This window comes from Excalfactoria chinensis, chromosome 1 (genome assembly GCF_039878825.1).
Source record: "Excalfactoria chinensis isolate bCotChi1 chromosome 1, bCotChi1.hap2, whole genome shotgun sequence".
NCBI lineage: Eukaryota > Metazoa > Chordata > Aves > Galliformes > Phasianidae > Excalfactoria > Excalfactoria chinensis.
In genome coordinates, this window is record NC_092825.1 from 58,698,683 (window position 1) to 58,713,646 (window position 14,964).

Sequence of the window (14,964 nt, forward strand, 5' to 3'; positions counted from 1 at the left end):
GCTGCAGCTTTCTCTCATTATTTTCGAAAGCAAGAGACCAAAAAAAAGAACATGAGAGCTGTCAGGTTTGGTGTGTCCTGAAAGAACAGCCCGTGTACCAAGCTGCAGGAATGAAGGAGCACGGTGTCACTACTGCCACCCTTCAGCACAGCCTGGCTCCCAGCCAAAGAGGAAAGCCCGAGGCCCAGCATCCCTTTCTGTGACCGCAGTAGGTCTGCTTTCAAACAACCACTTCACAAACACCAGTTTTTCCTTTGTTTTGATGGTGGTTGGGCAGGCAGGCAAGTAAGATTCATCGTTATGGTTTTCCCCGTCTGGGATTTCCCTCCACATCCTGTGTGTTCTCTGCGACTCAAATGGCACACTTGAGTCTTATGATTTGCTTCACGTACTTGATGACAGCAGTGCTGCTGACTGGATGCTATTCCTCTGGGCTTCAAGTTCCTGGAGTTTGCAGGACACAACACCCAGCACCTGAGCTGAACATCTGTTCTTTTCCAACAGGAGATTTTCAGATGAGGCATTTTCTTGACACGTAAGCTGGTGAGGTTTAACATCTGAATCCTTCCAGTCTGCTGACTGGAACCTGCTCTGGAGCTGCAGGTAATATATCTTAGCTAACTTTCCTAAGCTGCCACCCTGCATATAAAACACAGGCGTGCAGTAGCAGAGGCTTAAAACAATGTGGAAAGTCAATGGAGAGGTGCTGATGTCAGTCCTTGTTGTTTTAAGCCCAGCTATGCCAAGGTTCGTGCAAGTACTACTTAGGCTAAGGAAGTGAACTACAACTACAGAACCCAAATCCTAGTTCCTACAGTCGCCTTCACCCCTTTGTGGTATTTATGATTGTTTCTTTTCACAAAAGAGGCAATGTACAATTGGAGAAAGGTGTGTTACATATGGGGGCTGTATCAAGATCCATTTTGGTTTTATGTCAGATAACTCAGATGGGCTCTAAGTGTTCCAACAGTAACAAAACGAACCCAAAATGCAGCGCTTGGAACACCTGGACTTTGATCTCAAGATCGCCTTCCTCCAACTCCTGGCTTCCTCACCAGCTGTGGGAGTGGACGCATGGGAAACAAACCGTAACTCCACGAACAAAAAGAAAAAATAATTAATGACTTTATTTTTTTTTTCCTTTTTTTTTTTTCTTTTTTTCTTTTAGTTCAGTTGGCCGTCTGAGGTGCTAAAATCTCAACACCAACGAAGCAAGTGTGCATAAAAACAGATGATCAAACAACCAAACAGAAAAGAGGCTGGAACAGTTTGGGCTTAGTTTGTTTTTTGTTTTTAACAAGTAGGGTAGATATGCTTTTCCGCCAACACTCCATACATGCCAACCATAAAAGCCTTGAACAATCTGAATATCAGAGTTCACTCTCATTCAAAAGGGAAGATGCCAAGGCAAAAAAGCCCTTCACCTGGAACAGACTTCACACACACGCACGCATGCACGCACAGATACAGAGCATATTTAAATTACTGCAATGCCATCACAACTTGGCATCCTCCACACCTACTTTCAATGACATCCTCATCTGCCCGCTACCCTGTCCATAGCAGTACTGTGAGCGATCCAAAAGTGGAGGCTTTTGGAAAGCTTCTAATCTCTTTTACTTTACAACAGTCAAGAGCAAGTGATCTCTCTCTGCCAACTATGTACAGGCTGGTTACTAGTTTGCTTTAGAGTTCTCTTTATTGCAGACAGTGATGATTTAAATTCCCAGACAGCCTTGCTGTGGCTTTTCAGTTTGCACTCAGGAGATTCTGTGATGCAACACCTTTCTTGTCCGCTGGCGCTTGGTGTAAACATTTAATTGAAAACTCATTTGAAAAGAGCGTTAACCAAACAAGGTGTAGCTGTGAACGTTTTAGGAACAGCTGCTATGAAAATAGAAATGCTGGCTGCTCTAGATCATGCAGTCTAGACCACTTATAATAATACTTCATAATGTTCAGGATTAGGATGTATAAAAATATGAAAAACCACCAGAGTGCACACAAATGTGGTGACCAGCTCTACGCAAGCACCGTGTTCTAACAGAGGCCTAGGCATTGCACAAACTCAGGTTCTTGACCGCAGGGGTAACCCATGGATCCACCGGTGTCTTTACATACAAACAAATATTTACACAAAATGCAGAGACAGAGAGTAGCACGGACTACTAAAACTTTGTCGTTTGCTCGAAAATATGTTGAGCGACGCAGTTTGTATCATGCCCTAGCGAGACCATGGGGTTTTGGTTAGCTGGGAAAAAAACCCAAGGAGAGTGTTGGAGCTGAAAGATGCTCTTGTCATCTCCCCACGCGTAGTTCTCTGAAGCTCAGGATTTTACAGCCGTTTGTGAGCTCACATGAAAAGATGGGAAAAGGAACAGAACAGTATTTAAAAAAAAAAAAAAAAAAAGTATTTGTACTGTGAAAACAGCAGATTGAGTGTTTTGGCAGTCTTTGCTCCCCCATCCCTACTTGCTTCCTGGGTGTTTCCAGGAGGTGATATCATCTCCTCCTTTCCCCTTAGGGGACTGAAGTGCTTGCCCCATCCTCAGTGTGCCCATTTGGAAACTAGCTCTGTGACTCCTCCCATGACATGGAAGAAGGAACCAGCCCCTGGGGACTGTCACACAGGGGTGTACAGGCAGATGCCTAATACGTAATTCTAAGAGGCTGAGAGCCTTTTCACTTCCCTCATGTGCATGATGGACACACGTCATTGAATACACATGGCTGAGTCATGTGCTGCTTCCCACCTGGATAGCACAAGGAGCTAGAACGTCCTACTTGGATTCTTATACAAATAAGGGATCTTGTGGACACAAGAGCCTTCTTTAGCTTTAAAAATACAAAGTTTGAATTAAAAATATTCAGACAGTAAAAAAACCCAGTATCTGGTATGCAAGTTATATTCTTAAAGTGCAACTGAACAGCAAATACAAGTTGTGCCTTTTAAAACCATTTGATATAAAAAGGCTTTTTAAGATTTCCTTCCACGTACTTTCAATTACTTTGTGTGTGCGATGTTAGGTCTCCGCTTTCATTCTAAGTGCTGCAGGGTGTCAGCACAACTCAAAGAGTTCAGTTTTAGGATACGCATGTTTCCCCTGCAGGAGGGCATTCCACCCTCATGTGATATGACTCAGGCAGTGAAAAACTCTGGCCCATGTCCCCCAGCACGAAAAGGGATGGGTATTAACCTGGTATGTCTTCTTTATACAGCTCACATTCAGTGATCTTTTGGTTAAAATTAAATATGGTCCATATGCACTACCAAAGGGACTGAGGCCAATTCTCTGCGCTGGACAGTTCACTGTAAACTACTGAGGTTCCCTCTTTCTTCTCATCTCTGCAGGTTCCACTGGCCCCTCACGCAGACTATGTCACCTACTATCATTACCAGTTTGACTCCTACAGCTGGCCTCTGCACTGGCAAATAGGGAATACTCTGCTAACTGAATCCTGTTAGCAGGCCGACGCTTCTCAAGAATATTGTCCAGTGAGGTTAGTGTAGGGCTAGGACTTTCTAGCATGCATAGTTACTAAGTAGCACTGAAGCTGCCAACCTGCTTTGTTTCACAACCAGTTTGTAGTTCATTTGTATTGCCTTAGCTGACAATGGGAAGGAGGGAAAAAGGGGCAACTCCTGAAGTGTAAAAAACAGCCCCGCTCACACACCTTGGAGACCATCCTACCCATTCTTCCTCAGCATGAGATACGTTCATCCATCAGAGTTGACCTCAGCCTGTAGACTGCTGGCCTCTTTGAAGGAGGCAGAGAGTCAACAGCAAGAAACCATGATAAGAACATCTATCCTGGGGCAGAGAATTAAAGGATGTTCAGCCCTGCTTGGGCATCCTGCACCAACAGTGTATGTTCAAGCTGAAGGAGCCACCATGCTGTATGAATATGCTTGGGAATGGAACACCTTTCCAGGGCTTCCTTAACATGGAAAGAAAATAGGCAACAACTTAAGGGGAAAAACAAAAATGAATCAGAAACAATTTCTTAACACATCACGTTAAGGATGGGACACAGACCCCACACACAGTGCTATTTCAGCTCTGTGCAACAAGTTCAGGATGTAGCGTGCTCCTGAATCTGTCCAACAGTGGATGGTGCTGAACTGCTAAGTGCATGACCTGCGCATTACTTAACGTACAATTATAATGAGTACCCTCCTGGCTTAAAAGCAGCAGCTTCACCAGCTGAGCCAAAAGGAGCTTCTTCCAACAGATGCAGCAGGAAATGTGCTATTTTTGTTTCCATGAAAGTCCCTCTCGCTGTATCTCAGGAGTATGAAGGTCCCCTCCTTCAGTGAGAAAGGGACACGTGGGATATTTCTGCCTTACATTTTTGGCTTTCTCGTTATAAAAAAAAATTAAATTTAAATAAATTATAGGTTTATTAGTCCAACAGAGGGGTTCTGGGATGCAGAATAAAAGTATGCTAGGAACGCAAAATAGATTCTTACAGCTCCACAAGTGTGCAGGATTTTATCATAAAGGAAATCTTGCTAGGGCAGGATGCGTCCATGGGGTCCATAAAGACTGCCCTTGCTCTGAAAGAGGGACCAATCCGCAGTAGTGTCGTCCTCTAATAGAGTTAAAACACTCCCCCATTCCCCCTCGAATATGTGTAACATTAAAATTATTATAAGAACACTAATAAATAGCCACAGGTAACAACGTCCAGTAATTTAGAAGTGGAAGTTGTAGGATGCAGCAGGCACACACACCTATCACTCATCCATTATTTTTTTTTTTCCCTAAAAGATACAAAAATGAATATTCTTTCAAGTATTAAAAAAATAAGTTAATCGACATAAAAGGGTCAAAGTGACTGAGGGCCCAGGCAGGTCTTAAGCTTCGTTTCCAATGTGCAAAAACAAAATATAGAGGAAAAAATAAAAACACTGAAAAGTCTTAATGGTGGTTTGAGTCACTTAAGGGCTTCTCCCTTTTAGGAGCTGAACAGCCAGGGAATGCTGCTTGGTAACACCCCTGTCCCAGTGCACACTCAACACTGTCCCACAGTCAGTTTTTCCAGTGTCAAAACAGTCGCAATAAAAACAGAACGAAGAAGCCCATCAGCCTCTGAGCTGTGGCCAAGAAGATGAAGGCCAGCAGCAGCCGTCTCTCCAGTGTGTAGCAAAGCAGAAGGGCATCTTCCGTCTCTCTTCTTCTCCCCTTCTTCCCCTCCAATAAAGACTTAGGAGACTATAACAGGGAGTGAGTCTTCTGATGCCCAAATCTCTTTAAAAGCCGTGAGGCAGAGAGTTCCATCACGCATAACTAGTAGTATCTTCTCTGTCTTGTATTTCTTCATATCCATGCATAATGACCAACTGCAGTTTCTTTGGTGGGGAGGAAGACTAAAGCAAAGAAGGTGCTGCTCTGGGCTTCTGGAGCTCTCCTGGATAAATGACTCCACCAAGCAGGTTGCTACAGGCTGCTGTGGTTTTCCAGAGAGGGTTGTTACTTCCCCTCCCTTTTATAAGAACTGCTGTAGTAAAAATGGGAAAGGAATGGACTGCTATAAATCCAGATTAGTTAAGGGTTCTTCTTCCCTTAACCTCCTTCCCCACACATGGATTATTCCTCTCCCAGCTACCAAACAACAAAAAAAATGCAGTCAATTGTACTGAACCTCAAGGAGACTCCACAGACTCGACTCTTCAACATGGCTTGCAGACATGTAAAACTTAAGCTTCTGGAACCAACACACTTATCAAAAGGCTTCTGAGTGCTTCAAACTGAATCACTGCATGCTGTCAGACCCTTTGGAGATTTCCCCTTCAACATTTTCCTATCCATGTAATTCTGGCGAACTCAGGGTAGGCCAACTGGAGAACACAAACCAGAAGAGGTAAATGTGTCGAGCTCAGGACCAGTTCAAGCTAAATCCTTTGGAGAGCATGACTGCCTCCAGGTCCTTGTCTTCCTCCTTTTCTCGAAGCCGTTGCTCCTCAAGGAGAGCCACGAGAGAATCTCTCTGCTCTACTACTTCTAGCATCTCATTCAGGATCCTCTTCTCCTCTGAGAGCTCCTCGTCTGTCTTTAGATGATCTACAGAGATATCAAAAACTGTCAGCACACGCAAGACAAGAAATATGCACATACAAACGATGAGGTAATCTTTATTGCTCTCACCTTCCACCGCCATTCTCTCCCGGAGTTCCTGTTGTAATCGACTCTGCCTGTCTTCCAGTTCTAGCTCCCGAGCGCTGGAAGGGAAACACAACAGGAGTCCAAGTTCTGGGTGTATTCAAATGCTCTGTACAATTGCTCCATAACCGTTCTCAATTTCTGCCCACCCTCTAGATATCTGCTATGCATTTTATCAATCTATTTTAGAAGACCATTGAAGGTACCTAGTGTATAGAACTAGATTTTTAAAGTACAAATCTAAGACAGTGTGAAACACTGGGAACAAGCAAAACTGCAATCGCTGTAAAACCATACAACATCATCTGCTATTTGCCACTCCAAAGACAAATTACTTCACAACTAAGGTCATGCCAGGTCATTACCATTTCAATTTGAATGCAGATGACATCTTGGGACTTTTCTGACTCAAGCACCAAAAAAGACACCAAGCTTCCACACTGCTCAGGCCAGCTGCCTGAAAGCTCCCAGATTTATTAAAGGAGAAAATCTGTTATGTGAGCCCAAAGGAGAAGCACTGGAGTCCCACAACAAGCAGAGAAAAGGGGCCATATGACAAAGGTAACAGAATTAAGCAGTTTGGCTACACTTAGAAGCCATTCGTTTCTTCTTCGTCTCTCAGTAACATGTGAACAGTATGTGTTTTATCCAAAAGCAGCTTGGAAAGGGCTCAGAACTGAACAAGTATCCTTACTGCACACATGCAAACAGCTGGAAATTTCATTCCTTATTTCTTCTTGCACTCTTTTGAAAGTTTGATCCCTGTCTCAAGCCAAGAATCAAACTGGAAGACTGCTGACCTTCAAGCATTAATAGGGAAGACGGTACTGACAAATCTTCCACTGCTACTTATAAAGTAATCCCTCTTTTGAAGTTTGCACATTGACTTACAAGATCATCAGTTCGGACTCGTAGCGAACCAAGGCATTCTTCTCCTGCACCAGCTTGAACCACTCTTGCATCAGCTTGGGATCATCCTTCTTTCCCATGCCTGCAAAAAAGAAACTTGGTAAGACTGAGGCAAAACACCACACAATCCTCACAAGCCCAAATGGCAAAAACAACAATGGGGCAAAATGTGCAAAGAAAGCCGAGCAAGATGCTGCCAGAGCACTCCCAAGTCGGGTCCATTCAGTTTGCCTAGAGCGCATAAAAGAGTGGAAGTCATCTCCAAAAGGATTCTCTTGTCTTTGGAGTCTGATTTGTATTAGTATTTTTTGCTTTCTCATTTTCTTGTGATTGCTTGTTTCTTCCTCACATTCACTGCAGAAAGCCCACACTTCTGTACGTCACTTTTCCTTTCATTAGAAGAGCTTTATAGTTCCTTGTGCCAGCTACTTTAGTGTGCACTCATCAGAAATTGAATCAATTGCCACTCTACATCTTATTTTCTTCAACTGTACGTCCACAATCTTATATTTTACTGAGAGAAAGTAAAATCTCATCTTTTTCAATAGCTAAATGAGTGGTTTTGACTGCTCCTCCTAGCCACATGCATCTATCCTCCTTGATGATCCCCTGTGCACAGTAAGCACAGAAACTACTTCAACTGTATTGTACATCAGTACCAGAAAGAAAGAGAAAACCCCCCGACACATTTGCTAATGTGAAAGTGGAAGCACCACATCTTGGGCCATGGTATGTCTTGGTTGGTATTTGTTTTTAAACCAACCCATGAATTTATGCAGTGGAACACTGATCAATCTCACATCTGTCAGAAGTTACCTCGAATAAACTGCAGAATTCTGTTCCCAAAGCCTTTTGTTGATTTTCACCAAACACAAGGGCTTACCAGGAAAGTTCCTCCTGGCAGTCCCTTGTTCTGGGCCACTGAATTCACACTGAATTAGCTGCAGATGAGTGCCTTGACTCTTACCCAACGCCAACAAGAACCCTGGCAACTCACCTACCTGCACAGAAATGGAAGCCAGAGTAAGGCCTCAAATTGAGCCCTAGAGCATTTCCTGAGCCCTACAGCGTTTCCTACCATGTATGCTAGGCATTCTAAAGTAACTAACAGCCCTGTCTAAGTTTGTTATTAAGGGTACGTACTATCTACACCAAGAGCAAAACCTATTAATCAGTCATTTTGATTCCAAAAATAATCATGCAGCAAAGCTTGCTGTTTAAACTCTGGGAAACACTACACAAATATCACGTTAATGACTACTGACGGTCAGATCTGTGACCTGCCTTCATCCTTCTGGTCTCAGAGAACGGCTGCACTGGAGTGAAGTAAAGGCAGGCCTACAATTCCTTTGAACTGCAGCTTAGTCTGAGAACATCTGCCTTTGAAAAATTGACAGAGCAGACCCTTGGGAAATACCAGACCCAGCTGTACAACCCTAAGAGCCTCCAGCTCTCTGGGCTTTATATCAGTGCGTTGCTCATTTCCAAGCATTCCTTTCTAAGCATCTCTGCACAATATGCCCATATGGCGGCAGGAGAGGGAGACGGTACATGCAGATGTGCAGTGCAGTGGCGCATGAAAGCACTGGGAAGTCTCCCTGTCCCTTCCAATGCCAGGATGTACAGAAAACAAATGCCTCTAAGAAAAAAGCCAAAAAGACAGCACTACTGACCTATGGAATATATTAAGTACTTTTAAACAGCCAATGAGCAGAGGAAGAATGGTAGGATTGGAGAGAGAGCACTGACAACTGATATGAGGGAGCACCATGGAAAGCAAAGTAAGTGGTTAGCAAAATTACACCATGAACACACAGACAGCCCCCTTCCCCCATGCCTTGGCAATGGAAACTCTATGGCAAACTCCATTTGGGACAGTTAAAGAACTCACTCAGCAAGACGGATGAGGAAAAACTGGTCTAACTTTATGTTTGTTTACTTTTAAAGTTCACAGATGTTTTGACAACCAGTCCTTTAAAAAGACACAGTATTCCTTTAATCCATGTATATTCATTAAAAGGCAATTTAAGGAAGCAAATTTTCTTCCCTTACCCCACCTTCCAAACATCTTTCAGGAGGAATGGAGAAATCGAAGCCACCAAATGCAAACAGAAACTTTTGAGTGTGATGTTACTGCTCCCACCACCGCTCCACCACGCCCATCATAGCACAGCTGGGACTAGCCAAAGGGATACTGTACCTTTAGTAACTTGCCATAGGCCCACATAGCTGGTTACCAGGTTGCTACTGAGAAGGCTGGTTTGGGGAAACAGCAATAAAAGGCTGGGGACCCTGTGGTCACTAGCTGACTAGTGCTGCTATGACAACCCAGCTGCGGTCAAGGAGAACAGGGAGCGTGTGAGGTTACGTTACCTTCGTGGGCACAGCAAGGGCAGAAGGAGAGAGGTCTACGACGTGGTGTCCCGCCATTGGGCTCAACTTCAATAGGACCAAACGAGGAAGAGGAAGAGGCAGGAGAGGAAAAGGAAGTTGGAAGTGGAACGGAAGAGAGGAAAGGGGTGAAATAAAAGACAAGCAAAGGACAAAAAGCGTAAGAGTGAGAAAGAAAGGAAACACAAGAAGAAAAGAAAAAATACAAGAAATGGAGAAGCAGAAACAAGGGAACAGTCTACAGATGAATAATGTCTCTAGCAAGCACAGATAACAGATAAGAGGTAGGCTGAGTATCGGTGAACTCTTACTGAGCTGTACAATTCCTAGACAGGAGGTTATTGCTGACTTTTTCCTAACGTAAATCTCCAATCCTGTGGTCTTCAACTGAAAAGTTTGTGAACAAGATGTCAGGACGAGCAGAGATAAATATTTAACTCCTGCTGATACATCTCAAATTTCAAGCAGGGTTACAAAAAGTCTCTCCTTCATGCATAAGACTCCAGCTGTAAACAGCCAGCCCACCTCACAGCTTTAACAGTACCATGGTCTTATCACCATGGCAGCATCCACTGATGGAAAAAGTATCCTTTTAAATGGAAAACAATTCCTTCAGGTAGGGAGCATCACGGGGAGAATCTGATTCATGTGGAACCCATCTGCCAGGATCAGCCATGTCAAGCATGGTGAGTACATGTACTCAGGTTGGATGCTTAGATGAGAATCAACTTTTACGTGGATAAAAAAATGATTCATGTCAGTGTCTGTGGGGGGAATGATCACTTAAGGGCACTGCAAAGATAAGACAGTGAATTTAAAGCTGTCCCTTGACATTCTCATTTCACAAAGCTTACAAGTCCTGCTAACATCAGTGACTTACTGAATATTTTCCATCATCACAGTCACCAAAGGAAGGACAAACATTTCTCATCTCTACAATGGTTCAGCTGCTTCAACACTTAGAATCTGCTCTTCAGCTGTACTTAACATTGCAGAGATAAACAGTAGGGTACCACTTCAATAGTTAGAGGATAACACATGCACTAAGGAGGTGATGAGCCTGAAATATCAAAGCCAGTAAACTAAAACACTTGCTACTCTTAATGAAGAACCTCATTTATAAATGGGAGGAATTCCTGTTTGGGAAAAGGACCAGAACAATAATATGCTAAGAGTAACTCATAATGTGGAGAAGCCAGCAGTTTGGAGACAGCTTTACATAACTCTTGACTAGCAGCAATCTGGGAGAGCTTTAGAAGGGACCATCACAGAACTAGACCAGCACATGGAGGACGCACTGGAGTGAGAGGGAGAGCACATCAGCTTCAAAGCCTGTGTCTGAGCAGCAAGGCTTTCTCAGACAGGAAGAAACCTCTGCACTGGGGGCAGGAAGGGGCAACATTAGGAGAGGTTCCACAGTTGGCCACACGACAGTTACAGATAAAGCACCGTACCAACGTAAGTTGACAGTACCAGAACCTTAATTCTAGTTATTCGGTCTTCCAGCTTCTTCACTTAAAATGAAAAATGCTAGGGCTGCTTTTCCTGTGATTGCCGTTTCACAGGTTTAGGTTACAAAAGCAAAAACAAGTCCCCAAAGCACTGAAATATACAGGCTATCCTCTGTGAAGAAGCTTCCATATAAAGTAGAGCATGTAGAACATTATGCCCACTACATTTTTTGTTTCACATCCTACCTTATTCAACATAAATATTTCACCATATAAGCCCTTACACTCTAATTGATGGTCTACCAGTTCTTTTTGGGGCATCAGGAAATAGATATTTAACTATATGGAAGAATCCACTTCAATTTCTCAGGGTCTGAGTTTTCATTCAGAATTCCAGGAGGTGGGTGATACTGCCGACTCAAACACGGTTGCATTTCTGAATTTCAAACTGTGGAGTTACAGATTTGGTGATGAATTCTGAATTTGCCAGACTTGATCTGAAAATAAATACCTGATATTGAAAATGCCATTCATCTCATTGCAACTATGGCCGCAAACTATCAACTTTTGTCATCAGTGAACAGAGTGTCACACCCCAGGAAAAGACGCCAACTTTGGTCCCCAGTAAAAAGCCATAGGTCTTACACAGCAGAGGACAATAGTGCAGGCACCTCCCACATCACGTCTTCTTCCTTTGGCCTCAGTTGTTGTCCTGTTTTTTAGCAGAAATATAATCCTCTCCTCTCCTGTCTATGAATAATGTGTCCTTGAATCAAGTTACAAAGTCTATATTATCTATACTCCTGCTACTGGATATATTAATATTGCTATTCATTAACGTAATGAATACAACCTGCACTATTAAGATATTTTCCAATTATTCCAGTTGCAAATTCCAGTTGCATTAATGAATACAGGTTACATGATTGTTACAGCTGCTCTGGAAACAACTTCCATCAATCCATGATGAGTAACAAGCCACGATGATTAACAAGCCTTTGAAGTGTTCCCTACTTCCTGGAGGTCCTGAACAGCGAGGGCAGAAGTGAAGTGCAGCTTGAAACTTACCTCACTGCATCCATTTATGTCTAAACAAACTCCTGAGAAGAGCCCGAGCACCTCACTGGGTACTACAAAAAGACTGCACTGTCTAACCTGCCTTGCCTTTCTCACTCATCCGATTATACTCAGTAAATCCTTGTATGTCTTTTTATTGCCCCCAAACCATCAGTAAACTTACAGTAGACATCACAGCCTTCTCACTACTGTTTAGTGAAATCACCAGCTCATAGGCTCATAGCTCATAGTGATCATTACTGCAAGGCAGTTTTCCTGGTCAGAGAGTCGTGGACAGATGGGAAAAACCCTCTTCTTTTCAAGCAAATTAAAAAACAACAACAAAAATGATGATTCTGTTAACATGGCCCCTACCACAAAAAAAAATGCAGCCAAGGTCAGGCAGCACAGGCCTTTATCCACAGCACTATTAGCTATGGGCTGCCCTGCTGATGACATTTGTTCCAGGCCTACTTCTCTGTGCAACCTTCAAAGCAGAGGTCAGCAGCCCATAACTCAAGTAACAGAGATGGCAAGCAGAGGAATTCAGAAGGGTGCACAGGAAGACAGCCACATCCCACATCCCAATGACTTGACTGGAATTATCTCGCTTCTGCAAACAGTGCTCCCCAGATCTTTCTGAGTTAACACAGCCATGACAAGAAAGACGTTGCTTACCACAGCACACTTGAGAGACTGCAGACTTTGCTGAGTCACAGAATCACCAAGGTTGGAAAAGACCACCAAGATCATCCAGTCCAACCATGAAGTGGTGGAAATCAGGAGCTAATCCAAGAATAAAGGCCAGAGCTCCTAAGCCTTGCCAAAACAAGGAAGAAAAATTTTATAGAACCTATGAAGATACCCCTTCCTTTTCACTCTATCTTGTTCTTTCTTGCACAAGCTACACAGGACTCTGGTCTTCTTATTTTATTTTCCTGTTGTTTAAACGTCAACATGTAAGAATGGCTTCTCCTGTTTTGCTGTAGGTACATAATACTTCTTCATAATCAGGAGGGCCGAAGTAGAAATGGTCAATCAGGAAGAGGAAAGCATAGCAGAAAGTTCTGGGTGGCAGATGCCATTACCATCAAACTTATGGCTCCCCATTCTTTGTTTGCAGAAGCCCTACAATGGGAGAGATGAATTGCTGAGCCACTGCATGTCACAACTACATCAGCAGATGTTCTGCAGACCAAATCCTCTGCAAAATGTGCATCCAGGGGGCTATCTGTGAACTAACCAGGGCAGTTCAGAAATCAGCAACACTGGGTAGGAAATCCAGCTCTGAGGCTAACTTCCGTTCTCATGCATCACTATGCTAGCATTTGGCCTTATAAGCCAAGATCACACTTTACAAAGTCTTACTCTACTAACAACTTCCATGTGCCACTTAACAGCAGATGAAGAACTCTAATTTTATCTCAGTACTTATAACACAGTGCTCAATACAGATCACACACAATTGTAGGCAGTATAAAATTGAGGGAAAGGATTCTGACAACTATCTGGTAGGTACACCGTTCAAGATGTCTGACTGCAGTTTATTAAACTGTGTTGATATGAATGTGCTCTGAAATACAATCATTCTAAGAAACCAGAGCAAAACTGACAGACTGCTGCACTGCCGTGCAAACTGAATGCTGTCTTTAACCAGCAGGAGAAAGTGGGGAAAAGAAATTGAGGTGGGCAGGCTAAAGAAACCTGGAAAAGCAATGGCTGGAGCTGAACGTGCAAATGACTGCATAGAAGTCTTCTGCATCCCACTAGACCTAAAGGCACTTCAAAGTGCAATCACAACTTGCACAAGGCCCATGCTGGCCCTGTCTTTGTTTCTGTGTGCACCTGTGAGCGGTATGCAGAAAGAAGCAGGCAAATGATAACTGTTTGCTTACAGTACCTAGCAAGTACTCTCATTACACCTAGCAAGTTCTGCTTATCAGATGCTCTTTCCTGCAAAGAAAACACGTCACAGATTTGCTTCAGTGTCAAAAGCAGCTGCAGACTGAAAAAGTAATGTTATCTTATAACTTCAGCCTTCTTGCAGGAGAGCTTTGTTTGCCAACAACAGGAATTAGGACTGTTCCCACTTTTGTACATCAGACTCTGGCCCTGCAGAATTAGATCTGCACGTCTTTAAAGAACTTAGTGAGCCCAGTATTTAAAATAAGCTAATAAAAAGTGAATTCTTGGACACTGTACTTCAAACAAAGTATGATGAGTTTTTAAAAACACAATTTCTCTTCTTTCCTGTTTACCTGATGTCCAGCAGAACCCTGTCAAGAAAGAATAAATGTCTGAAATCAGCACCGTCAAACATACCAGCCTTCTTCCTGACTCCAGCCAAGAGGAAAGCGCAAATGGAGTGTGGGGCTGCTCCCCCAGTGATTCCCTGCTGGGTGCAAGGAAAATGGAGTTGTCTATTTGAACACAGAGGGAACAACAAAGTTGTCTTCCAGAGTCAGACAAGGAGCTAAAGTGGGACAAGGAACTGGTGGGAAAGGAAGATCTGAGGCTGAGACTAATTGGGCAAGGAGACTAAGAATGCTAACTTCTAAAGGAGAAGAGGCAGAGAGGAGAGGGGAAAATAGGCAAGGGGTGGAAGAAGACAGATCCGAGAAGATATGAGCTAGGGTTGTCCAGAGAAAGAATAATGGCAGAAAAGGGAAAAGAACCCAAAAATTTTGTGAGAAAACCACTGGCAGGAATTGAATCTGGTAGTCTTGAGTCAGTGGGAACACAAGGGGTAGAAGACCAGGTGGGGAAGAACAGGAGGACTGAAGGGTAAATATTAGGATTTCTTTGTCAAAAAGATAGGGATTAAAATTAAATGCCTGAAAACAGGAAACAAACTGAGAATGATGATGGAAGTGGTGTAAGGAGGTTTGGATGGAAAAAGATGGGATTAGGACAAAGATCTTCTGGAAAGTAAGTAAAATGGATGGAGTGCGTATCCACCAGAGTACTGTATCCTTCCAGTGCCTGGCTCAGAA

The 14,964-nt window shown here is 43.3% G+C and overlaps 1 protein-coding gene across 12 annotated transcripts in view; it reads right to left on the reverse strand.

The window, feature by feature from the left end:
- Nucleotides 1–1,105: 1,105 nt before the first annotated feature.
- The window catches only part of MICAL3 (microtubule associated monooxygenase, calponin and LIM domain containing 3), a 159,337-nt gene continuing 145,478 nt past the window's right edge, over nt 1,106–14,964 (reverse strand). For 9 of the 12 annotated variants that reach the window (XM_072361542.1, XM_072361551.1, XM_072361540.1 and 6 more), the window contains 4 exons: nt 9,447–9,512; nt 7,056–7,155; nt 6,150–6,223; nt 1,106–6,065 (listed from right to left, as the gene is read on the reverse strand). In XM_072361542.1, the coding sequence (XP_072217643.1) occupies nt 5,881–6,065; nt 6,150–6,223; nt 7,056–7,155; nt 9,447–9,512 (425 nt within the window). In that variant the 3' untranslated portion in view covers nt 1,106–5,880. The remainder of the gene's footprint in view (nt 6,066–6,149; nt 6,224–7,055; nt 7,156–9,446; nt 9,513–14,964) is intronic. The other 3 variants (XM_072361543.1, XM_072361544.1, XM_072361552.1) reach the window with 1 other exon arrangement.